Here is a 27,380-nt window from a genome sequence, read left to right as displayed (position 1 = left end):
CATTTGAGAATTGTTTTATTGATAAAACATCCAAAGTTACATTCCTGAAACAGTTCAGCTATGAAAATACGGCACGTAATTCTTGAATGACAAAAAGGTGTGTTCCATTCAAGGACTGTCTTTTTTTTTTTTCTTGCAATTTTAAGATGTGCGCAAGACACTCAAGTGTGTACTCGTGTGTGTGTGTGTTTGCAACCATGGTTTACAATGATCAAGTCAGGGAATCCAGTTGGCCTTGTACAATTTCAAGCTGTAAGAAAGAAGAGGTTGAGTAAGGGGGGGGCGGGGGGGCTGACATGCATCACACACACACACACAAATACACACTCCAACTGAGATAAACACTGACCTTGTTGTAGAACTCAAGCAGCTCCTGGTGGTTAAACTCAACAAAGACATTTTCCGGAACCTTGGGAGAAAGGAAGGACACAGTGAGGACACGCAACAAAAAAGATATTATAAGCAATAAGTCATACGATTGGACTATCTTGTGCGGTCTTCTGGCGCTTTCCGTAAAATCCCTCATTTATTATTGCTGCACTCTGGTCGACGTGTGCTTGCCTCCAACTCATCGATCAGCATGATTAAAAATACGTGGTCAGCTGAGCCAAAGCCGTTCCATTTGGAACATCGTTTCTGCTTCGGGTTCAAAATACCAGAGGCACTTACAGTAGCGCTTGTGAAAAAGTACACTTTTTAACCCTGGGTATAAAAAGTCTACACACTCCTGTTAAAAAAAACATTTTCCAGCACGAATGTAACCTACTATAAACTGCAAAATTCAATTGAAAAACATAAAATATTTTAGAGAGAGTAAGTAAAAATAAAAGTACTAGGATAATATCATTGCACAAGTGTGCACACCCTCTTATAGGATTTTTATATCCACTGTTCAGGTCAAATCGGGCTCGTTTTGACATTTGACATTGATAATACCAATAAATAACCAAAACCTTACATAGTGAAAAAGTATCAAAATCATTATGGCTGTTATTGTTTCCCCAATACAAAATAAAATAGAAATAAAACATCATATTGTTTGACTGAGTTTTTTTTTTTTTTTAATCAGAAAACAGGTGGTTTTAAATATGAAACAAACAAAATGCACATGTGGCAAAATCTGCAGGTCACAATTTGAGAGAGACAATTATTTTCTGAGTAAGCAATACGTAAGGCTTAAAACTTCCCATAAAGCATATGTTTTCCTGTAGAGAGTAAGAGTGCCTTCCTTAATGGAGGTAACTAAGGGCGACCGTCAGTGAGCTGTCAACATTGCACCATCAGAATTGAAGACTGAACAACAACACCAAAAAAAAAAGTCTACCATTTGGATAAATGTGACACGCTCTTTCTCGTTTCTGTCAAAGAAGCTTAGAAAGGTGCGACTTGTATCGTACAGACCGTGAGGGCCTGACAACAAAATGCTGGCCAGTCAACAAGAGTGGGCAAAAAAAACGAGAAAGGGGAAAAATTGCTTAAAGTCACAAAAAGCCTTCACAGCAACTGTCACTACTTATACTTTGCAAGCTTGGAGACCAAAAATCACTTGCGGCCATGAAACTCACTGACTGGTTAGGTGGTTGGTTGGGTGCTGGGAGAATAAATGGCAGAGATATTAATTAGAGGCAATGTCAAAAGTTCATAAAGAAGTGTGCATGGGGGAGGAAATGCTATCTCTTTATCAACCCCCCCCCCCCCTCCCCTCCAACCCTTTCTTGCCTGCACAGCAGAGGGAAAATGTAGGACATGGTTGAATTAAGCGATTGCTGAGGGAGCGCCGCGAGGACAGCCGCCGTAACGCTACTTGTTCATTTGTTGTGTCGTCGCTCGTGACTCAACTCGGAAAAATGACATCGGTGGGGCCGCGGGAGGGCTGATATTGATTTTTTATTTTATTTTTGTTGCATTGATGAAGAGAGAAACACAGTTTGGGGTTCACGGTGTGACATCACGAAATGTAGTTAGCACAAATAGGATCTGAAAATCATCTGACACACTTCCAGGTGAGGAGTTTGAAGACAACAGACGAGTGCGTGCGTGTGCGTGTGTGTTTGGCCCGTCTTGTCGTTCCTCAAGGGCTGGGATTTTGCCAAGGAGGAACGCAACAAGGCGCTGACAGATCTAGGCTAACACTAATGGGGATAGAACGCATCACGCTTATCATCAGCCCTTGACTACCGGTTACGCACACGCACGCATCACATGGCCCCACACTGACTTGCATGCATTTTTTTTTTTTTAGGAGATTTTCTCTTATTATACGACCAGTATAAAGTCAGGGATAACGATAACATCACAAAACTCCATCAATCAGTCAAACAGTTAGTCATGAATCCAAACAATCGGGTCACTCGCTTTATTTCCCAGAACAGATTGTGATCTATCGTACCCTGACCCACACTTGACCCCTGTTAACATTTAAAACCTTTTCACCCATTTTTGTCGTGGGCCAAATACAATTACACTGCGAGCCAAATGTGGCCCACGGGCCAGAGTTTGACACCATTGCTCTATAATATGTGCCAATCTTTCCTTGTAAATGTGACATGAAGCAAATTCAGTTTCAACACAACTCTTCGCTGAAGTTAAAGTTGCGCGGGGACGACGCGATCCCTGAGAATTGGAAAGACGACGAAATGAAAAGCAGAAAGAAGACAGGATGATCATCATTAATTCACTTGGATCCGGTGTTGCTAACACGCCGGGAAAATATGTAGGTTACATGCAGAGGGAAATCCCAGCACATTCGAGAGCATAAACTAACAGAAGGAAAAACAAACTTTCAAAAAGAAAACATTTGGACTATTCCATCATTCCGTAAACACACGACAACAAATTCATTGGATGGTGCTGAAGAAAACATCCAGACAGTGAACGGGATGAAAGAACAGGAAGACGGGCAAACTTTCATCTTTTCTACTGTCAACACAATCACACCCTGGGACACCCTTTTCCTTTTCCTGACAACTTTGAACCAGGACACATTTATGATGTGTCTTCTGGATTGTACATTAAGTCCGCTAGTAGATTTGAATGGAATTTACAGTTTCAACTTATGCCGGAAAAGTTCCATCGTAGTTCAAAAATCGCAACAAAAAAAAAAAAAGACATTTTTTTTTTTTTTTCTTTTAAGGTATTAGCCCACAATATGAATTTTCACCAATGTGTTGAGAAAACACTGCAGCTATATTTTATGTATGTTTAGTTTTCCCATAACCTCCTGAGCCTGAGTCAAAACGCCTGGAAAAAAAGAAAAAGAAGAAAAAAAAAAAAGGGCCACACGGGTTGTTGCTGAAAGGACCCTGCCGCAAAAAAAAAAAAAAACAGTGTCCTCATCCTCAGCGTTGTGTTGGAGCCGTCACAAATGACAGAGACGGAACGTCAAAACGTCAGGAATTCACTGAAAGCCTGTCGACAAGAACAAATGAAGCCTGTCTAGGTCAAACACAGCCAAGTGTCCATCAAGCTTCGTATTTAAAAAACACAACAGGAAGGATTCGAACTTAGTGAAGATTTTGCCAATTTGACATGATATTATTTGAGATGAGATATAAAGAGCCGTGTATCTCCCCAATATTTTCATTTGCAAAAACATCTGGGAATAAATTGGCTTTGAACAGTCAATCTCTGAAAATTCTTCATCCCTCTTGGATTTCTTCCTTTTTTTTTTTTGTCAGCCTCCTTTGAAGTCTGTCTAAACGCAAGCACAACAGGAAGCAAACTAGAGTTGAGAAGCTTAAAGGTGGCGAGTGTAAGACGAGCTACGTCGACAGAGATTCTTTTGACAACAGTCGAAAGGGGAAAAACAAGGAGGACAAAACATCACTTAAAGGTTTGCGTGGATTTGTTGCGTGAGGGAGCCGACAAGCTGGGTCAAGGCGGGGAGTTCCTCGGCCTAACATAATGTACGCATTCTTGAGAAAAGATGCCTCCATAACACAAATTGAAAAAGAAACTGTAGACCAGGGCCATAGAAATCATTTTAAAAGTAGGCGGGGCAAATTGTAGCTTGGAGTGATTAATGAACAAATTGAGGGTAATTATTTTTCATCATTTATTAATTGCTTAGAATAGATAGAAATTCTAATAAAACAGTTGGGGGGGGGAATAAGATCAATCATCAAAATTAAATGACAAATATTAAATGATTAAAATGAAATTGATCACAATTTTTGCCCTAACATGATGAGAGGGAGGTCTTGCTTTGCCTTCAAGGTGCTTGTTCCTCGCTCTACCTCCTCCATTCTCCCCACAATGGCAGCCAACGATTGTATTCCTTCATCGCTGCAGCTTTGCCTCACCTCATGCATAAAGTGACAGGTTGTTTTAAACAGGCCATCATTGAGCTGTCCATCCACAAGCCAGCTGTGCTCTTGACACTTTTGGCGTCAGCTTTGCCTGCAACCACCCGCTTGCCTCGCTCCCGCATGAATACAGCCAACCAATTAGTGGAGAAACAGGGCATATGGGAGGGGGGGGGGGGGGGCAAGAGCATAGAAAACAACAACAAACCCAAAAGTGAGCTAGTAGGTGGATAGGAGGAGATGGATGATTTTTATTTTTATGCATTAAACACGAGCAAACTTTTTTTCCTCTCCAGAGATGGCAAGCAAGATGTAAACAAATCACATCCTCTTATTTGTCTACTGGTTTTGTCTGCCAGGGGATGAGGTCGACTGCCCATTTGGAGCGTGTCCACCCACGCTCGGCCGTCATTTGCTTATGTGCACGTGTACTACGAAATAATCACCTGCCATATTTAAAAACCCACCGCATCCTGTTTGGAGGTTAGGAACAAAGGAATCGTGACTCGTGTTTCCCGACACTGCCACATCCGTCCGGCAGGGATCGGTTTACGATGCATCGGGAAAGCAGATCTATGATTCCTGAAACATTTTGGGACAATTCTAATGATTAGCGAGAAAATTTGAGGGATGACTGGACTGGATTGTATTATCGATTGATAGTTCGGAGGTCACGCATGGCTAATTCCTTCTTCTCCTCGAGCTTGATGTAGTAATAACTCGTCAATGGTCTCGTCTAGGTCAGCTCATTAGGTTTCCCAGTTCATGAAATAAAAGAAGAATAAGGAATCATATTTTCCAACAAAGAGTGTGGTTGTTTCATTATGGAGTCTTCACTCTCCATTTTACACATAGAGCTGACTGTCACTAGGTAGGCAAGGGTGGGATTTTCACACGCCTCCTTCCCCTTTCAGTACAGTACACAGCATGACAGCAGGACACACACACACACACACACACACACACACACACACACACACACACACACACACACACACACACACACACACACACACAAAGCCAGGAATTGTCTGCACTCCATGGGCCACTCGCAACAAGAATGGCAGAACGGCACAAAGCCGAGGATGCACATACATGCACAGGCTGCCTCCCTCCAGGCATGCATTAACAACATTCAGCGTTTTTTTTTCTGTTTTCTTTTTCCCCTCCTCCTGATGGACAGCAGTAGCCACCTATCTAAGTCATTGTCAGTATGAGGCTTACAATTAGAACAAACACAAAATGGCGATTTGGAAGGCATTTTTGTGACATTTGGAGAAGTTATTCATTAACAGCCATCGGGGGCAGCAATCAGGCTCGTAAAAGCCACTCGGTGTTCTATTATGACAAGAATGTGATTATTACGCTTGGTATAATTTCAGAAAATTTATGCAGTCGGGGTCTTCTAAATTTGCTCTTTTGATGGTTGATAATGTGCTTATGCATACAGAATTACAGACGGCGAATACATCACCATTACTTCATTATATTGAGGATAATATAATGCATCATGTGATGACCCCCCCCCCCCCCCCCCCCCCGCGTTCACCCTTCAATCACCCTCATGGGAAACTACCCTCCTTCCCGAAGGATATATGACAGCTCCTCAACTTTTCCCCTCCATCCTGTGGTCAAAAGTTGAATAGAAACCGAATCATCCATCCAGCCAGCTCGTCCGCAATGCGTCATTTGACAAATGCTGTGGGTAAACGTTTGCAAGTGGCAACAAGCCTCCACTGATAACTTGCAAAACCTCTGTGGGACTTCTTATGACACACTTTGCCTCCAGAAACTCTGGAAATATGAACCTTATCATTGGAGTAGTTTAATAATACCATTTCTTAATCTTTTATAGGGAACGGTGTAGTGACGCAGGACCTTACGATTTTTTTTTTTTTTTTTGGGCCCGACAGCTAATAATCGTCACGATAATGATGTTAGATTTAAAATCATCAATTCATCCATTTTTCAACAGTCCTGATTCCTGTCTCGGGTGAGCTGGAGACCATCCCAGCTGACAAAAAATGTAAAAAAAAAAAAAAAACGTACAAGAATATATGCGGCTGGTGTCCCTGGATAGTCATACTGATTAATGTCAGAAAAAGGTCAAATCTATTAAGAATTCGCAAACACACCATCAACCTAATCTTGACAGTATTGCTATGTATTATTTAATTTGTGGCAGATTGCTTTGTTCAACAAATTTTACGCTGATGGACTGCTTTGGAAATGTGCAACAAAAGCCTCCCCTAAGTCTTTAAATCCAAGCAGAACCTTTAAGACGACGTCAGACAAGACTCAGGCATGTTTTTATCATCTAAAGGGGAATCGTGAGATTTCAGCCCCAGCAAGAAATTTAGTGTGAGCTGCAAATTGCAAGAAAAACTTTGAGCTAGGTCCCTCACAGCTTACATAAGTCCCCCTCGTATTACACGCCTTTAACTGTAGTTACACTTGTTTAATCCAAAATCGCAGCTTTTTAAACTTAGAAAAGTGCATTTTAGTCCCTCACTCGAGTGTTTTGAAGACTATGTGCAAATCCTGGATTTCAATTCAATGACTCTTCAGCACCAGCTTCGATATGGATGCAGACTGCCTTCCATCCTCAAGTGCCTGCGTGCCTTTCCTTCCTGCTGTTTGTGTACAAACTCTAAGGAAGGATGATGAGTGCAAATCAGGTGATGGGAAACATGGAAGAAGTCAAACCATTAGCAATTTAATTTCAAGAGTGAAGCAAGAGCGAGTCAGCCGCTACCCACCGCCACTGCTTCATATTGAGGTCAGGCTGAGAGGAGGATTTGGGTAATAGTCTGAATAAAAATGTTTTTAAAAAAAATCAGTTCTTATATATATATATATATATATATATATATATATATATATATATATATATATATATATATATATATATATATATATATATATATATATATATATATATTGCGTGGAAGCATATCTTAACCTCCTTATGGGCTAAGCCCCGCCCCCCTCCCGTGCCATGTAGTCATCATTACCATGTTTGTTTATCTGCTCTTCATCCCTCAAAGGAACTACCTGGCCTTGTTAAAGTGGGAAACTAGCAGAACTTTAAAAGTGAAAATAAGGCATACATTTCAGGCGGGGGTCCCAGAACGATGCATGATAGCGAGCTATTTCCATAATGGTAGTTTAACAGGCGCTAGCCAGCGGAGTGAGTGAGGGGCGCGTCGCCCTCATTAAGGCACTCGCTCAGGAACAGATTAGCGTGTCATTAACATACAGCGAGAAGAGGGCAAAATAACCGCTCTCTATTTCACAGTCGAAAAAGCTGCCACAGACAAGAGTTAGAGATAAGTAGCGGGCGACTGATGGACTCGTTCCCGGGGAAGATTTAAAAAAAATAAATTAAACAATATACAGTGTAAAATTGGATTCAGATTATAAATATTCTGGACATACTTGGACCTTTGTCTGCCTTCATTTGGTGTGCTTGCTGCTACTTCCAGCTCCACATTCTCATTGGCTACACTGTAATTTGTTGCAATATGAAGTAGCCTCTTTGATATACCTGCACCGGCAAAAATGAGACGAGCAGACTTTCCAGTTTGCCAGGAGCAGGTAGAAGAAAACCACGGTTGGATCTCAAATAGACAGGATGTGCTGCTGATCCAACCCACGCATCAGAATTCAAGCGAGTGTGTGTGTGTGTGTGTGGGGGGGGGGGGGCATTTTTGTGTCTGGAGAAAATCAAACTGGTAGTAAATTGTATATCAAGAAAACTGTGTTGGGAAGGTGTCAAGCTAGTATTCAACAGTACCTTAATATGTTTCAAATTTTGAAATACATTTATTGCCATGATTTGGAGTCGTGAGACCTCGTAAATAAATCTTTGATGTGTCTAGATTTTTTTTTTTTTCCAGATTTTCCTCAAGGCTTTACACAATGCTTTCTTAATTGGACTACAAACAAATATTTCATTAAGGACAAGAGAAGAAAGTGTCTTGACTACAAATAAAATAGAAACGAACTTTCCGCTCTTCCACCCTCTTTATGAAATGTCTAGACTTTATAATGAGCCAATCAAAATTCCATAGGATTCCTAATCGCTTCACTCAGTTCTATTAAATCCAGTAGTTGCAAACGGATCACATTAAATCCTATTCTTTCTGCCACCATCCAACAGGAACAAGCAGGTATCACACTTTGAAATGAGGGAATGCTTACATAAAGCTCGGCTGGTTTATTAACTCCATAGCGCATCCCCTCGGGCTCTCCACTGAGCAATGACAAATACTCCAAATTCATAGAAAAGAATATCGGTATGAAGTGAAGCTTAATGATGCCACGTCTTAAAAAAAATAATCCAGTTTGCTCACCGCTGACTCCTCAAGCTTTTGATCTGAAGGAAGAGTCCAAGTCCAACTTGTAATTGGGTGACGGCTACAAATCATTAGTAATAGACTCAACTTCGTTGAAATGCTGTTTGCTCTAGTTTTAGCCCTCGCTAACTAGACTCATCACGCAGCGGATTTACACGACAGAAACTAACGGGGGACACTTGCTAAGCAGCGATGTTCTACTAAACGCAAAGCCACAGATGGGCTTCAATAACAAATGACCCATAAAGGAAGGTCCATTGCTTGCAGGGAGACGAGAACACCGAGTCGCAGAATAATGGGCCCCAACTGTGCTGTGAGGTGTCGTTACATGGGAAAGCATCACCTCCACTTAGCCGGCAGTCTATCTAGCTGAAAATTGAGATCGAGCACATTTTGGGGAGAAATAAAGTCAAAGTAGTTTGTCATTTCACTTTGTTTCAGCCCATTAAAACCTTGAAAAGGTTTCTATGTAAGATGATGCAGATTGTTAAAGTTCAACTAAATATTGATGGAGATGAGTCATGATTAAATGTGACAACTATTTTGCTTTATGACTGAACGTTATTTTGATCCATCCCAACAAAGTCACATCACAAATAGACAATAGGATTCGAGGATGAGACTCGCTACCTGCGTGCTAAAAAGCAAGCCATTCCTGAAATAACACCAATTCGTGCTGTGTAACATCATAGACAAAATTCATCCCAGTGGAATAGCCTAGATCCCGTTTCCCTCTTTCAACATCTCACTGAAAAAACAGATATGATAGCTGTGATTATACTTTATCCTTGGTGCGTGAAAAAGTAAACAAAGTGAGAAAGGGAGGCGGGGTGGGGTGGGGGAGTGGTGACGAAGCTTCAGGTGCCAGCCATTTTCCACTGCTTGTCTTTTATCCAAAACAAACCCAGTGTCACGTCTTCACCGTTGGCCTCGAAAGTCAACCAGATCCTTCAACCGTCCATCAACCGGCACGCCTTTATCGACACGTAAACATACCGCTCGCCATCTGTCATATCTCGTATTCCACTAAAAATGTGTTTTGATTTCGTTCATAACGTCTCGGACACACACAGCAACAAAAGTTGCTTTTTGAACTTTTGCCAAACACTAAAATGGTAGTTGAGTAGTATGGATGTGAATGTGCAACGACACGTTCATATCACCTTGAAGCCTTTGCGCTTCTTCTAAATCCAACATGGCTCCCGAGATTAAGCCTTACCCTCAATTTAAGACACGAGGAAGCGCGTCGAAGCCCAGAATAGGGAAATGTCTGCGAAAGGCTTTCCCGTGTTTCAAGTCAAGGTTGTGCGGCGTGTCTCTCAAAAATTGATGACTTCTGTGGGCTTAAGTGCTGCGGTGGAGGAGATGCGATTCCACATTGAACTTTGACATCAAACTGAGTAATTAAGTGTGGCGCCGTTGCTTTAAGGCCGACAGTGTTGCGAGGGAGGCAAAGGCAAAAAAAACGATATCCGGCGTGACAAGTTTAGGAGGCAAAATGGAGCCATCTCATTCGGGATATTCTAGAATTTTTAAATTGAGAAAGCAAAACAGCCACTGGCGTGACTGAAACACGCCTTCAGACAGCTTAGACTGAATTTCAATCCTGCCGACAAAGATTAACCCCTTAAAAGCATTTTGTGTATGCGTTTAATTGTCTTCCCTTTGAGGGCTTCCCCCATCCCAGCCGTGACTAAAAGGATTGTGAAGATTTTTAATGTAATGGCAGAAAAAGAAAGTGTCGGGTTTGGAGCAATGCCCAAATGGGGGGGGGAGGGATGAGTTTTATTTTTAACCTCCTCATCAGCGCCACTATACCTTCTTTCATTTTTTTGTTTCCCCCCCCCCACTCTCTTTGTTCCGCTCTCCATGTGTCTTTTGAGCGGCATCAGAGCCCGGGTGTCTTATCGAGGCTCCCCAGGTCTACGACGAGGCTGGCGAAACGGTACGGCGTAAACCCCGTTCGCCGCTATCAGCCCGGCGGCAGTCACAATGAGGCCGACACGCATATCCAAGCGAACGCTCCTCTCTATAAGCCTCACGCTAAAGTCTGCTTTAGAGTGAAGTCGTTTTCCCTACAAAGCTTCGGCTGGTATATAAACTGTGCTGAACAAATATACTTCAGCAAAACTGTCACGAAGAATCATTGAGATTGGGTCGAATTTACAAAATGGGATATATAAATAAAAAATTATTAAATCTGTGTTCTACTGACAAAGTGACTGTAAGGAATAAAAGAGGCATGACGCATGTTCTCGGTTGTTTTTCTTTTGCTGCGGCATTTATCACCTCAGACAAAGGTTTCCCTGACAAAATTGCGATTGCGTTTATCACTTTCGGGCAGTTTATAATTTGCAATGAGTCACATTAGGAGGTAAAATACGGGCCAGACACAGACAGAGTGAGAGAGACAAAACATGCAAAGACATGCAGGCTGTTGACAACTTCAAGCTTCGTCGGTGAGATGGCTAGATTGGCTATCAGCGGGCACCGCTATCCTTTTGCCTCGCTCGCCCAGGGAGCCGACGTATACAAAAGCAAATGAGGTGGAAGAAAATATTGCGATATTTTAGAGGAATAGTCGAGAGCAGAACGGAGAGAGATTTGCATAGCTCGACGTTTGAGTCTTACTGTTTCAATCGTTGCTTGCCTCTTTGGATTTAAAGTTATATTATTTGTTACTGTTGTTGAGGCTACTTCTCCTGTTCTTAATGTTTTTGGGATTCAGATGTTCTTCTTGATTTCTTCTATGCCACACCAAGGGTTTTTTTTTTTTTAAATTTCGACTTATTTCTATGCAAAGTACTGATAAAAAAGACACGTTTGAAATTACCAACAAGGATCCATGTTCATACAGTACATACTGGCTTAAGTGATTCAGACAATTACACTATCTTACGAGGAATTAAAGCCCCGGATAAATGAAGGAAAACGACGCCTACATAAACAAGTGGGATCTGACGCTTCTCCTAAAGAACAATAAGGATCATTTCTCCACACCCACAACCACTGGCGCATTGTGTCCAATGTGACAAGCTGTCATCTTCCGCCATTGTGCCGTGTTGTACTGCTTCCAAGCGGAAAAATTCACATTGCTTTGTGTCCAATAGCAAAGAGCTATGGAAGCCTAATCTCTACCATTGGCCATCATTTGAACAAAAATATTTGAAACAGATTCAAAAATGAACTGAGACTCAGGCTTGCATCCTCAACGGTCTTTTCATGACGAATCCAAAATAAAAATTAAAAAAAAGCCTGTAGCTTGTGCGCCGAGGTTTTCATTTGATTTGGTGAGAAACACATAATTGAAAATAAAAATGAATACAAATTTTAAGGAGTCGAGACAGTGCTAAGTCACAGCCGGGAGGGGGGGGGGGTGATGTAGATGGCGGTGAGATGCACTTTTTTACAACAGTGCATATGTGTATGTGAGGAGCATCATTAGAGGAAGGTCAATGTGACTTTATCAACACACCTTCATAAATAATTTACAACTACGCAGAAATTAGACTTTGTAATTAAATCGCTCGGCGGAGTTTGCGGCTGTATTTGCATGTTTGTACCTGCGCCTATCACGCGCTTGTGTGTCTACAAGCGTGAGCATTTGTATAATCTCTAATTAGCAGCACAAGAAGAACTGCGGCTATTACGTCGTTGCATTATGCAGAGCTGGAGATGGCGAGAGGCAACACGAGGCTCAAACTCTCTTTGGATGGGGATGTGTTGTGCCAACTGCAACGGGCAGCAACCAAAGTAAATGTAAGAAACAAATAGAAGGAAATCAAATTTGCGTTTCATGGCAATTCTTCTTCCGTGTCACTCGAGTCACGTTTCACCTTGCCATTTCCAATGAATGGCATAGCCTCAAACGGCACGTGGCATTTGGACCCTCAGCTAATGACATTTGGGCGTTACCAAAAGGGACACTCCAATTAGAAGAAATGCTCCTTTGTAAGAGGAAGCTGCTATGGACAAACCTTTACTCCACCCTGCAAATTTGGTGATGAATTATTGAAAAGGGCAAAAGCCTGAGCTCCTTGATGAGGCTGGCACATTTGGCTGTCAGAATGGGGGGGAAATGACAGGTGGAGCGGTTTAAGGGCAATGCTATCTCAGCAACTCGGAGCAGAGCTGATTCTGAAGCTCCGGCTTAGTGGATGCTTGGGTAGAGTGCAGGAGGATGATTTCATCGGAAAAAAATCTAATCAAAAAATGTGGGTGAGGTTGGTGCCCGGACGATTTTGAAACTTACTGTCAATACAGCGCCACTGTCTGTTAGGCTGTATTCTGAATGCCTCACTGACTAGCCCACTTTGTGGGATGGCTGGGGGGGGGGGGGCGAGTAGTGGGTGTGGACAGAAATGGAGATCCACTCAAATTTATTTATGCATTTATTTATTTATTTGTTTATTTATTTGTTTGTGTATTCATTACTTTATTTATTTATTTATTTATTTATTTGTTCATTCAATCCTTTATTCATTCATTCATTTATTACGTTTTTATTTATTTATCTATTTATTCATTTGTTCATTCGGTCATTACTTTTTTATTTATTTGTTTGTTCATTCATTCATTTATTACTTCTTTATTTATGTATTTTTTGATTGATTGATTCATTCATTCATTCGATCCACCGGACATGATGTATCTGATTGAGAATGGACAGCTAAACGGGCATCCCTGAGCATTGATTGAAGCTGATTATGACAGAATAGTGGCACTGGTTCTCCCGGGAGCCATCTATTGAGTGTTTAAAAGGGCAAATCTTCAAAAGAGTGACTGTCACTTTGACAAGCTCTCACCTTGTGCTTTAGCAATCTGACTCTATTATTCATAACAGACAAGAAAACATTTTTCAAAAGATTACTGACAAAAAAAATGGTAGCTTCCTGATAATGTCACGATGGGATTGACGTACAAGGAGACCAAATAGTACATTACACAAATGTGAAGCTTTCAATCTTCTTAAGGGTTCTCACAGTAATCTGTAAAATATAAGTCTCAACCAGAACCATCTTGGAGAAGAAGAGAAAATCCAAATAGGAACAAGTCATCGTGCAAAGAGAATACATGACCAGAAATCTGTGTGTACTCATGGATGTGAGGGAAAGAGGGAGGCTAGCGCGAGCTTGCGAGCTTCCTTGTTTCAAAAAAGTCAGGAAGACGTCTGTTCAAAGTCTTCACATTTGGCAGAGCTATTTTGACAGTGCACAAGTACAGACAGCCCTCAGAAACAGCTCAAAGTGCTGAAATAACCCAAAAGAAATACTTTTGTAGTTAGGGGAAATCACATACCGGGCCCAAATGGTCAAATAAATTTCCACGCAAGCCCAAAACGACAACTGCAATTACCTTGAGGAACTACTGCCCAAAATGCTGTTTCTCGTCAAACTCAAGTTCCAAGTAACAACAAGGGAGACACATTCATTCCTCCCTCTCATGCATGCCATGTCTCATCCCCCCCTACGTGATATTTTGCCCAAACACGTCAACGCCTCAGATAATCTCCAACTGGCCTCCCTCGCCATCAAGGCTGCTGCACCTGCTAGGAGGAAGCATTGATTCTAGCTCCTCCAACGTCTACATTCTTCTTGCTTGTTGGAACTTCATCTTTAACTGGTGGAAAGTCAGGTTAAGAAATAGATCAGCACCAACGCGGTGATCTTGTGTTCCCTGTGTGATGCTCATTAAAAGTTTACAAGACATGACTTTGTGGCTTTTTTTTTTTTTTTTTACCCTTTGTTTCCAAAGTAAGTGCCTAAAATACTACTTGTTTTATAGTCTTACTGCTGTAAATGTGATTCCAAACGACAATAAATAGAAAACATCCTCGATTATTGGACACCCAACAAGAGATTTGTAATTGCTCATTTGTCAGAAAATATTTTTTGTTTTTTTACAGAGATCTATAACGGTCAGAAAAATCAGCAATGAAATGGTTAAATAAATAAAATAAACGTCTAAGAGAGAAACTGCATATAGACGCCAGAGTGTTACAACTTTAAATGAAAGTCCAATAAAAAGTCTTGTCTTGTTCTAAAAATCTTCTCACCACTTGAGGCCAATTCAGGATCATAAAACAGCAACAAAAAGCAAAAGACAATACAACGAGCATCCAAACATTTTGTGAGGTATTTCTCAGACCTTGCCAGGGAAGACAGCAGTTCATCTTTTGTCTTAAGTGCCAGAAGAAAGCCGAAGAAAAAGCAAAACGCAGAAATGACTCGTCGGGTTTTAGAAGCCAGAAAATGTCTGACAAATTTCCCCACTTTTTTGTTATAATGACATTCATGAACATTCCAAAAAAGGTCTATAAATATGATCTAACAAGTTAACAATAGAGCTCTTCGTTTATGACTTCAAACATTTAGATTAAGAGTTTTGTCAGTAGCGTACAGCTAACCCGGGTTTCCTTTGGCGCTCTTTACAACTATGACAGTGATGGAAGCGATAAGGGCCGTGTCTATTCTTGGAACTGTAATAGAAGGCTGTGCTTGGTTGGATGTGACAATGGAGATGATAACAAAAGTGCTTATTCCTCCTTTCCTTTATTATTAAGGAATCAGTCGCCGCGCATAAGCCGGGCCGAGGCCCTGGCTAATGGGCTCAGAATATTACTCCTGCCACGGTGAGCGGTAACCGCCATTACTCAATTTGTACAGACATTAAAAGGAGCATCATTCCATTTTAGAAAGTACAGACAATGTTGCCGCTGTACCAATCGGGTAGAATTTTCTGTTATCAACTAGCAGATGTTATTTTCTAGTCACTTCTATCACGGGTCGAAAGCAAAACAGATGACGCGTACTAGCAGAAAAAAAAAAAGGCGGCTGGATGATTTTCCGGCTTGCCTTATTATCATCACCTCTGAATCTTTTTTTCTTTGAACGGGCTCCAGATTTAACACCTGGGCGACATTACGGAATAGGGGTGTGACTAGCAGGCCTCTTTGAGCTGACATTTATATGACGCGGTTTTTAACTGCAGGAGTGTTGTTGACACTTTTGAAGATGTGCAAAGAAAAGTGCAGAGGTGAAAAGTAATCATGTCCAGTACATAGCAGAATTATATATATATATATATATATATATATATATATATATATATATATATATATATATATATATATATATATATATATATATATATATATATATGTATATATATATATATATATCATATATATATAGATAGATATAATTATATATCATATTTAATATATATAAATTTAATAACAAATAAATAAATGGGAGGCGACCTGTAAATCTAGATTCCGGTGACAGTGTACGAATTTGCGTACATGTGTGAGTATCCTGCCGGGAGGTGTCATATTTAAGGGCCTTCACCAAAAATACTTTAGACAAAGAACATCGGAGTGTTCTGCTTCTTTCGAACACAAAGGAAGTGATACGGGTCCCAAAGCTTCAGTCGCAGAGCAAGCCACTGTGAGTTATCAGAGACTTTGATGGTGCAAACGAGAAAATGGACTGACAGGCGGGATGACAGCTACATGAGGAACAAGCAAGAGTCTTGATGGGTTTCCTCTGACCCACATTATCGGAAAAAAAGACGAGCTGACAAGTAAACAGGCTTGAAAAGGACTCAACATTTCTACTTGTTGAGTTTCTTTTGCGTAGAACATCCACAAAGGGAAATAAATGAAAGTCCTTCTTATGCATTGTGTACCTGCCATGAGAATGTGATGCTGATTGGATTGCAGCGGGGACATGACGTGATGACATTAGGATTGTTTCACGGGTCTTGCTGTTCTGTCCAAAGGCTCCTTGGGGCCTCAGTTTCAACATTATTCTTATTAATTAATGTATCCTAATTATAACAGCATTCATAGTTAATGGAAAATGGCAACGTGACACAAACAACGATTGTCAAGGGCTTTATCCCTCCGTGCGATGCCTGCAGCAACAGAAAAGGAATTTTGCGCTTCTTCTATTGCTTTTGTTTATCCCGTTTTTAGATGATTAAAATGTATATTGCATATTTTAATAAACTATACTCCATGTTGCCAACATGAGCACTTTTCCAGACTTTCAAAACTAGTTTTGGAACCTCACTTGAGAACTGTTTTTGTATGAGTGAGGTTGACTGCTACATTAGCATTAGCACACTAGACACACATGACAAACAATATAGAAAATGGATTGATGGATTTTACAGGGCTAAAATTATTTCCACTCAGCCATTATTACGAATGTTAAAAAGATAACGTTTTTTCAGTACAGTCCAAACAAACAAACAAACAAACAAACAAACAAACAAACAAACAAACAAGTTGGCAGAATGACCTCTGTTCAGGTGATCAAAATCAATTTGTCATTATGTAAAAATTATTCACAATTTCACATTGTGGACATGTAAAAGTTATCTAGCGTTCTGAAGAGCAAAAATTATTTTTATGATGAGATATTTTTAATAATTGCTATTTGAGAGATGGCAAGTTAATGACAGGTTGGAGGGTCCTTTCACTATCACTATTCATGCGACCCATGAAAATGTAATTCTCATTCCTCCTTTTCCTCAAAAGTAGTAATCATCAAAACAGAGTGCTCAAAAAGCAACGGAAGCCGAAAAAATAAATAAGAAATCATTCGAATGGGCAATTCAGTGTCACCACAGCAACAGCGACAGCAAGTTAGATAGATTTCCGTGCAGTAAATAAAAGCTGAGGCAAGATCGGAAACTATCACTCTACAAAATCTCTCGCAGAAACTTATAATGTGATGTTTCAAAAGTGTCTCCCGGAAAACAACAATAAAGCACAGTATGAGGCAATATCATGATTAAAAAAAAAAAAAAATCAGAAAAAAAAAAGACAGCGGGTGATTGACAGGTGGAGCCAGTGTGAGAAATGTCTGTAAATAGCTGAGTGTTTTCGCATTGTTTGTTCACACCTCCCACACTTCCCTGAGAGAAGGTGCCAACACTGGCGAGAGACAAATCACATTAAGACCAAACCAATGACAAACCTATTAATCGGAATAACAGCATGACAGTGGAAATGAATGCTTGTGGATGAATCCTTTTGGATTTTTTTAATGGGCTATTTAAAAAAAAAAAAAAACCTCAAAATTATCTTTTCTTGTTAAAGTAAATGAAAATGCTATTCATCTGTTCCAGCTCACCAAACAATACCCACAAATACTAACATTTTGTATTGCATTTGTATTGCATAGCATTTTTGCCCACTCCATTAAAAAAAAACAAAAAAAACAGCATAATTCTCTGTGGACCATTCAACAGAGGGAAGTAAAATTTAGCTCCAACCTTCAAGAATGGACCGAAGCGTACCAATTTAACAGGCGCACCACAAAAGGGTATAAAGAAATAACACCTTGGATATGTTGGTACCCTTTACAGTGAAAATGCCGGAAAAAAAACGTGTACTAAAGTGAACTAAAACCACCCGGTCGAAATATGTGGAAGATTTACAACTAATTCCAAAGTACCCCAGTGGGCTACAATGATAGCTCTATCCAAATTCCATTTCTGAGACTCAACAACAGCTAAAACAGAGCAAACCTGCCAAAACTTTGTCGAAGTTCCTAAAAAACACCACATTGACCTCTAAATCTGTTTTGTACAAAGTGGCTCTGTCAAACATTCATTTTATTAATGTGACTCAAGTGTCTTCAGGGAAGGCCAAAGCGAGCCAGGCAGCAACTAGCGGCCCGAGCCCAAACGATCAAATGGGTGTGCCAGGTTCTCACATAAGTGGCACTCGAGACATTCAACGGAGGCTCGCATCTTGAAACAGTACATTTGAAATATACTGGCTTGGCGCATGGTTGGAGTGGGCGGGGGGCTGGGGGGGGGGGCTGTCACGGGCAACTGCGATGCGACGCCGTGGCTGCCCCGCACAAGTAACGGCTGCTATTCAAAACCGAACCCCGTTGCGAGAACATCGCCAAGGCAGCCGGCCTATGCCCCCAAGGTATGTAGACACTGGCGCTCCCATACACAAGGACGGAGTGGGAAGAATTTCAGGGTACAGGAGAAGGAGGAGTACTCTCCAGCGGCATGGCGACACACATTTACATTTATTTTCCATTTTGTCTTCTTGAGATTTTAATATTGCTGACAAAATGATGACTTTTTTTTATGAAGATGGGAACATCCTTAAATAGGTCATGAATTTGCCCATAAACAAAAAGAAACAGCTAACTCCGCCCCCTCAACCTAAACCAGGGCAAGCAGCATAGAAAAACTACCGACTATTATTTTTCTAGGCCATCACCTTCTGGGCCACCGTAGTCATTTGTGAAGTGAGCCAAAACAAGTTGTCGAGTCTGCTGGGTAAATGAGCATATTTTGATGTGATATCCAAATATCATCAAAGAAGTTCAAGAAGGCACTGGTAGCAAAATATGCTGGTTCACAGAGAGAAAGTTCTCGTCATCCAAAACTGCAACGCTTGATGACTCTGCTCTTTATGACCATGAGTTCAAAAGGAGGGGAAGCCCCCGTCAGCTCAATTCCTTGATCTCATCCCAACACAAAGTTCACAATGACAAACTGATTTGATCAATATGTAGAATCTGCTCAATATAAAACTCCAGTGAAGTGTGCAGATAAAGTAAGCTTAAGATGTATCTAGTTTTATTTATATGCATTATTATTATGATATGTGCCATTAGGGGGCAAAAAAGCATCTTTTATTTTTCTGTGACGGCATATGTCGATCAGTCTTTCAGGGGAATGAATGGATTTGATTGGTGATTTGGCTCCATGCTTCTGCAATCAGAGCGCCTTGTTTCAGTCGCACCACATTTCTCACAACTGCATAGTTCAGCCAAGAGCCAAGAGAAATGCCAGTGAAAAGCGGGAAGGTGGGGGGGGGGGGAAAGGGGGGGGAGCACGCTCACATTAGAAAAATTGAGTCTTAAGCGCTCTCTTATCATCGCTACCGGCTACGGCGAAACGACGCCCGTTTTCAGGGGATTAATGATCACTTGACAAAGTAGGTGTCGACAAAACAGGTTGGATAGAAAACGTCTGCGGTGAAAATTTAAGAGCGACGTTAAATCAATGAGATTTAAATGGAGCTGGCTTTGCCGGTTGACGCCGTTCTTACGTGGCTGTCGAGCGTTGTGCGGTGGATTGCGCTCGACAACATCCAAACATCCCCGAATCCCTTTTTGAGAGGCCAAGGAATCTGCAAAAGGGCACTGGGTAGGAGAAAACACCAGAGAAGGTTAGAGGGGCCCCGAATGGAAGGGGAGAGATCTACAGGGTCCTCCGTATTAGGGAGAGAGAATCAATAGGTGCTTGTAAAGAGAAGCCATGACATCATCGCATGGCAAAGAGCGAGGACTTGGGTGACAAGGAGCGCGGCGAGTCCACAGTCACCCATTCTGCTCTCGGGGCCCATCCGTTGGAGAGGATAAGAGCCCCCCGACAATGAGCTCCCCATGAATGAGATGGCAAATCCCACAGGAGGGAAAAACAAATCACCAGTGGGAAACCGATGGAGAAAGAGACAGAGAGGGGAGAGACCCTCGAGGGGGAAGGAAAAAAAAAAAAGATGGGCGCACAAAGAAAGCAACAAAGCATTTAGGGACATGTAGAGCAAGGCAAGTAGAAGTTAAAAGAAAGCAGCCTTTGTCCCTCCTGGCTGGTGGGCGGCATGGTGCGAAGGATTTTGAAAGTAGGAGCATTTACATCGCAGCGCCGCCATATATTGATCGAGATGTGTAATCCCACGAAAAAGAACGTAAAGCCAGGATCTCCTCGGGAAGGCTTGTTTATCGGGACTACACGGCGAGGGCTCGTGGGAGGCGCAAGCTTGGCTTTACGTAAGCTTCGACTTGCGTTCAAAGCCAAGATGACGAGAGAGACGCGATGCCTTCTCCGCACAAGTCAAAACGAAATGTTTAATTGCACCCCTCGTGACAAAAGTGCAAAACCTCGGTACGTGTGCTTGATGCAAGTTTCTGTGCAATCACAAACAACCCAAAAAAAAAAAGCATCCACTCCTGATTGCAGTAAGAACAAAAAAAATATTTGAATCATAAGGAGAAAACAGTCTTTCAAGTCTGATGCTTTGATAGCAGAAAAAGAAACAATCTAATTGGTGGGCTTATACTTCAGACGTCGGCTGGGGACAACTTGACACGCAACTTTGAAATGAGAAATACCAAAAAAGAAGGATTAAAAAGAACATTCACTCACGACTAAACCAGAAACACAAGTAAGGCTTGCTTTATGATTTCTTTTCAGGCTTGAATAATAATTTTAAAAAAAAATGAAGAGTAGAATGACACAAATGTGAGTGAATCAACAGCGAGCACTCAATTCTGAATCCATTCAAACGTGTTGAATGTATGAATGGGCATAATTTAGAGAAACATCATGCGGCTGGAGTTACTTTCAAGCACAACCTTTTAAAAGCTACACATGAAGAAAAAAAAATTGGCAGTTAAAATACAGAATGAGAAATGGTTTGATTGGCTTCTGCTGACGTAGAGCAGCACTTTCGCTCTCTTTAAACGCCAATCAAAGTACGACGCCACAAAAGAGGAATGTCAAAGTAAAAAAACAGTAGGGCTGTGCGGCAATCCACAAAAGACGATTCAATACGATTCTCAATTTATGGCATCTGATACGATTCGATGATTTAATCTAAACTCTAACGATTTGATTCAGTTCATTCACCGGGATTATATTTCAAATCAATAAGGTGGCTCATTTTGATTCATATGCAACAGCAACAATAGCTAAACTATCCGAGTTAATTCAAAGAAACAACAAATGATCAGCAATTTCAACTAAATTAGTACTGACTCACACCGATGTGATAATGGGAGGGCGAAAAGGTAGACGGCCATTAAGGGAAGCCGCAGGGGCACTCGAGGCATTAAATTAATATGTGTGGTGAACGTGAATTTAACTAAATCATCTCTTGTCGCATTTGAGAGCCAGGTGTGCACGTACGTATCATTTTAAGGGATTATTTGGGAAAAATGAAGTAATGAGACACCGGGTGACTCATTTCCCACTGAGAGTTTCATTGTTTGTCATCAACGACTGTTTTTTTCCCCTGCACGGATGTGACAGCACGCACAGAAATGCAAACAAGAGTTTCTCATTAGAAAGGCAAATTTAACATTCTTTGTATACTGTTCAAATCACAAAGAGGACTTGGGGAATTTAGGATTATTCTTCTGACAAAGTATTAATTGCTTTTTAGGCAGGGGGCATCAACGTGACTCCAAAAAAAAAAGACAAATTTTCACCAGCTTGTGTATCCTTCGAGGATCGTAAACATGACTCCGCCCGCTAAAACTCACTGATAGTTCAGAAAATAAATAGACCCTGACAGCGGTTTTAGCAAACTACACATAATTGAGCGGAAAATGATCATAACAGTGCCCACTAAAAAGTCTCAGAGACCCATGCCTGAAATTCAACCATGGTTTTGAAGTAGCCAGTTTGAACAAATTCCAAGACTCGCACAGACGACGATGGGTTTCGGCAGTAGATGGGCGGGGCTTAAACGCCACACAATACTGGCCTACAGAATTTAATGTGGCGGGAGTCCAATGATTATTTTGAGGATTCGTTGGCCTTTCATCACAACTTGCAGCTTTATTTTGTTTATTTTTTTGCTCAACTTTGTGCCAAAAAAAACATCATTTACAGAATGGCAGTACAGCACAAACACCTACACAGAGGAAACAAAAATTGTTTTTTTTTCATGTTGTTGTTTTTTTGTTTTTTTTATAATTCAGGGTTAATCCTTCCATCACATTGCTTTTGTGTTTTTTCTATAGCCAACAAATGCGAGCAGCATTCAAGCGCATTGAAGTGAACTAAAAGGGAAAAGTAGAAATGTTTGTAAAATGCTACACAGTAGTGGGCACTGAATGTGTGTGTTTGGTTCTTCTAACAGCTTCTGAACAACCGCAAGCAACACACCTACATTTCAGATTTGTGTTTTAAGGTACATCCAGAGACAGGCGGCTGATGGATTTGTTTTGACAAAATGGAAAACGTCCCCCACAGTCATTGTTAGCAAGGCTTCATATTCAAATCCACATGCTCCCTAAACTGGCTGCAACTTCCCCCATATTCCACCTTTTCCTTTCCATTCTGTCAGTTTCTTAACTGCATGATGATCTTTACGTGGTTTTCTTATTCTTCACCAACTCTCAGACAACTTGAGGCTTTTTTTCTGGAAAAGCTGCCTCTACGTTGGTTCAAGCTTCAATGCAACAGGTGCCATGCGATGAAAGCTGAGCATCCCGTTTATTATTAATACCGATCGCACACACGTTTACGCTAACTCTTAGAATTGTAGGAAAAGTCGTATTCAAATGTCACTACAAGAAATTGTTTCTTGATGGATGGCATCACTCAATTTGTATTATTTTCTTTATGAGATCAAAATGGTTTCCCATGTACTGAAAGGGAGTCCATTAAAAAGAAAAAAAAAAATCTCTTTGCGACATCTGCAGCTGTACTCGATGTCTTGTACTGTTTGGTGAAGGAGAAGTAAAGCACCTGGCATTTCTCCTCCCTCCTCCGCCTCCTCCTTCTCCTCAGGGAGAGCGCTAATGAAGCAAGAGACTGGTCAGATGGCAGAGCCTCCAAACTTTCTCCGCACCAAGAAATCGATAGCACACGGGCCGACATTATTTTACTCCCTCTTGTCCTATTTGTCTTCCCTGCGCCGTTTCTCAGTGTTCTCCAAGCTCTGTCAGGGTTAAAGCTCCTATTAAAGTACTATTTTATGCCCATTTCCTCTTGTTTTGCAGTCTTCACTTTATTGGAGATAGCGGGGTGTTCAATTAGTGTGTACCACACAAAACAGTGAAACAGAACGACTTAAGAACTTAATAGTTCTCAGGCCCAGAATGCTTTACCAACTGTGAGACAACAGCGCCCTCTGCAGAATCAAGAAGGAAAATCTTTGCGCTTCACTTTATAGGAGCAGTTTTTGAGCCCCCAGCTATCTCCTCCCACAAGGAGAGTTGTGTAAGTGGATTTAAATAAATTAATACTTTCCTTACTAGCCTCGAGTAAACATTGCAAAAAAAAGAGGAAAGCTTACTAAATGTAAAACCCTGCTTCTCTCGCATCCACCAAGACATTGAAAAAGCTACATCTTTTTTTCTGAATCATGCGCCTATAGGCCCACATTTGAAGATACCCAACTTAATTCTGTGGTTAATCTGAGCCGGCATTTTCTGTGGGAGGAAAAAAGATGGAACAAGACAGTCCACGGAAATTAAACTGCTTTAGTTTAGATAAAGACACTAAATGCCATAAGGGGACGGATTCAAAACACAACACAAAATGTCTGATACCATTTTTTTTTTTTTCCCAGGCTGATATTGGTACGAGTACTCAATTCTTGAGTAGTCATCGACGCCGATACCAAATACCAATACCATAAGTACGTTTGATACATTTGTTTTATATTATGTAGGAGTTATACTATAGCATATATAAAACACATGAACAGTTCTAAAAGGGAAATACATGCATCTATTTCGGTGCTACTTGACACACGTGACTGTGGCGGTTTCCGATAACGAGCTCTCTGACCTCTGAACTCCACACACGTTTACTGTGGAAGCAGATGTCTATCTACCTCTGGGTCAAAACAAACCCCGGTGGGATTAACGTCTATTAGCTAAGTAGGAGGAGCAGATGGGAAAAATGGAGGGATCACGGAAAGTGATGAATGATGTTGTCTAATTGCGTGGTTCTTGGTGTGCTTTCCCACCTGAGAGTCTTCATTGTGGAGGCCCAGTTGGAGTACGGCATTGGGGGACTTGAGTCTGGCCTGGCTGGACTGGGCCATCTGCAGGTTCAACTGCCAGGTGACGAAATCCAACTGGGATCACAAAAACACAAAGTGGACTTGTTTTCCAGATTTAAAAACAAAAAACAAAACACATTTTACAATGTCAGCCAGCAACAATAATTACCGCTTTCCTTCTCTTTCAATGTTCCAAACTCAATTAATCAATGAATACGCCAGAACCAATATTGGAACCCACGACCGACAAAGCAGACATACTCGTTCCACAAGCTGCCCTTTAAAATTAAAAGGCGATAGTAGGACATTTAGGATTATTTAAAAACGGAGTCATTTTTAATTCTTCACACTCCTTTATTCAACCGGCCTCTCTTGAATATACAAGCGTGTATTATTGCTTCTTTCTCTGACATAAATTGTCATTCAAGTTGGGCCTTGTGGACTCGAACTCAGCATTCACAATCTCCCTCTTCTCTTCACTCCTCACGCAACACCGTGATAGATTCACAGGATTGAGTCAAGGCGCCGCACTTAAGCCGTTTATGATGCAGTGAGAGGTCCTCATGATAAACTACGTGTGACTTATTGGTTCTGGATGCTTGTGCAGCATCACAGGACCGGCGCGAGGTAGGAAAGAGCTGCACTTGGCACATTTTTCACGCCGGGAACAAGATCCACATTAGCGTGAGTAATCATCTGAACTTCTATTTACTTTCTATGTCAACATGCTGTGTATGGATCCTGAAATTGATTTCAAAATAAATATAATTCATTGAAATAAGAGAGGGATCTGAATTCTAATACAGCGGCTCATAAATAAACATAAGAAAAGCATTTGCACAGGGAAGAAGGTAATATATTTGTGCACGTCAGCGCTGCAGCATGTAACCAATACAAAAGCTGTTTGAAAATGTCTGCATTTGATCATTGAATAACTGTCAGAGGGGAATTTATTGACAAAATTTTTTAGGTATTTGTTATCGTTGTTGTAGTTTGAAGCGGTTTCGAACTGCACTGAAGGCTGATTCAAAAGCTTTGCATATGTAACTAAAACATGGCCCATAAGTGAATAAGAGGTAGTTGATGACTTTTAGAATGAATTCTAATTAGTACTTAAAATTGATGGGCTCCTAATTATTTCTACCATTGCATTTAATTGAAGGGGATGATAATTGTTTATACGCTGAGCAAAGTGGTTTCTCACCCAAAGAGTGATTTTCTCCATAAAACATTTACTAACACAGCAGTTGTTTCTCAAGTCAAAATGGTTATGGAGCTTACCTTCTTGGGGGCAAAGATATTGCGCTTTAGTCGGTCCACCAGCTCGGGGCCAGAAGTGGACCACGTTTGAGAGAAGGCCTCGGCCTTGTCGGGGTTCATGCTGACCCCCTGAAGCTGCTGCTTCAGAGAGGATGGCTTCACATTATGGTACACCGCCTAAATGGGAACCACATCGACAGTGCAACAGTGAACCCTGCTGGACAAACGGGAACATTACATGTGTTGCCAAACCATTTAACAAAGTTCATCATTTCTGGCTGAGCTTCATAAAATACGTCATTCTTTGAAGATATATTTAACTGGCTCATTGCTGTACGTTTTTAGACAGCGAGATGTTATGAAATGTTTCTTTTTGTGAAAATGCACATCCCAACAATTTATTATCACTGATCTGGTGAAACAAGCATCACATGGCCGTCCCTCACTTGCTCGAGAACGAATGCGGACGTTTCCAGAACTAAGTTGAGAGCCTGTTTGTCCAGCGAAAGAGCCGTTTGAAGTTTTTGTTCCTCCTCTTCGCTAAATGGTCGTTCTCCCTGCAAAGAAAAGCAAAAAAAGAGCTGATTAATGTCCAGTTCATAAATTCATAAATTTCGGCTCAAGCAAAAATGTGTAAAACATGGTATAACATCCACATAACAAAAGCAGTGCAGGTAAGAGCAACACTACAAAATGAGAAAAGGATAGAATAAATTGTCAGGAATAAAAGAACTTTTTTTTTAATCGCGCTGATATTGGAATTTAAAATTTTTAATGTCCCTATGATCATCTTTAGGGCAGAATAGAGGGCCACTGCCTTTACTTATATTAAAGCCAGGTGCATGAATTCCAAATAAAGCTGACGTACCTTCAGATGAAGCTTTTGGATGATGCGAGAGATCAATCTGGAGAACTTGTTCACATCCATGGCATTGATGAGAGTCACCGCTTCCTTGATGCTGTCAAGGACAAGGAAGAAACAAGTCTGGGTATTAATATGCAAAGTACTGCAATCTTTTGTAGTGTACCGCAGTGATGACATATTGAAAATGTCAACATTTTACTACCTTCTGAGCAAAGTCATTGAAGGAACAAAAAGAGTGACTATCCTGGGTCCTGTACACTAAAAGCTGCAGCGTCATCAGTGGATCTTAACATTTAAGCGCATTTACGATATGATACAACATAATTTTCCGGAGCAGAGCAGAGTCGCCAGGGATTACCAGCACTCTACTATCTGCCAGACTATGTCGTGCTGGTTTTAATTCAGTTTTAGACTATCGATTTGAGGGCAGTGTTAAGATGTTTCATGACACAAGTTGGAGTGGTAAAGCCACAGGTATGTTTCCTTTCAAAGCTTGAATGCTAGCTACGACTATCTTAACAATTCAGATTCTGGACAGTGAAGAAAAAACAACAACAAACCTCTGTGTTTCTTTAATAATTGAAGCCATTGTATTTCCAGTAAGTGTTGGGATAAAGTCCGAAAGGAGTCAAAGCAGTCACAGCATCTTCAGTTTGTTGTCACTTCCATCTTCCGGGTGTCACATGACGTCTGGCACGGCTGTCAACACTGCACATGTATACTTCAGGACCCGGAAGTGTTCGACGCTGAATAAATACAATAGAAGCAAGAATTTGGTTGAAAATTCACCATTATCAATATTTTTACTC

At 41.0% G+C, this 27,380-nt stretch overlaps 1 protein-coding gene across 3 annotated transcripts; it reads right to left on the bottom strand.

Annotated features, from left to right (window-relative positions):
- On the bottom strand, nucleotides 1–27,259 carry commd10 (COMM domain containing 10). 3 transcript variants are annotated; one of them, XM_085910894.1, is made up of 7 exons: nucleotides 27,132–27,259; nucleotides 26,575–26,665; nucleotides 26,153–26,263; nucleotides 25,728–25,883; nucleotides 24,411–24,521; nucleotides 350–409; nucleotides 1–250 (listed from the first exon to the last, which is right to left on the bottom strand). In XM_085910894.1, the coding sequence occupies exons 1-7, from the start codon at nucleotides 27,158–27,160 to the stop codon at nucleotides 212–214; spliced, it is 597 nt and encodes a 198-aa protein (XP_085767020.1). In that variant the 5' UTR covers nucleotides 27,161–27,259; the 3' UTR covers nucleotides 1–211. The 3 variants fall into 3 exon arrangements, with proteins under 3 accessions (XP_085767020.1, XP_085767021.1, XP_085767022.1); XM_085910895.1 differs by lacking the exons at nucleotides 1–250; nucleotides 350–409 and adding an exon at nucleotides 3,130–3,408; XM_085910896.1 differs by lacking the exons at nucleotides 1–250; nucleotides 350–409 and adding an exon at nucleotides 22,264–23,232.
- Nucleotides 27,260–27,380: the final 121 nt, after the last annotated feature.

The sequence above is a fragment of the Syngnathus leptorhynchus genome, chromosome 4, assembly GCF_054491065.1.
Source record: "Syngnathus leptorhynchus isolate UIUO chromosome 4, UIUO_Slep, whole genome shotgun sequence".
Lineage (NCBI taxonomy): Eukaryota > Metazoa > Chordata > Actinopteri > Syngnathiformes > Syngnathidae > Syngnathus > Syngnathus leptorhynchus.
Note: the sequence above shows the minus strand (reverse complement) of the source record. Positions and strands in the feature narration are given on the sequence as shown.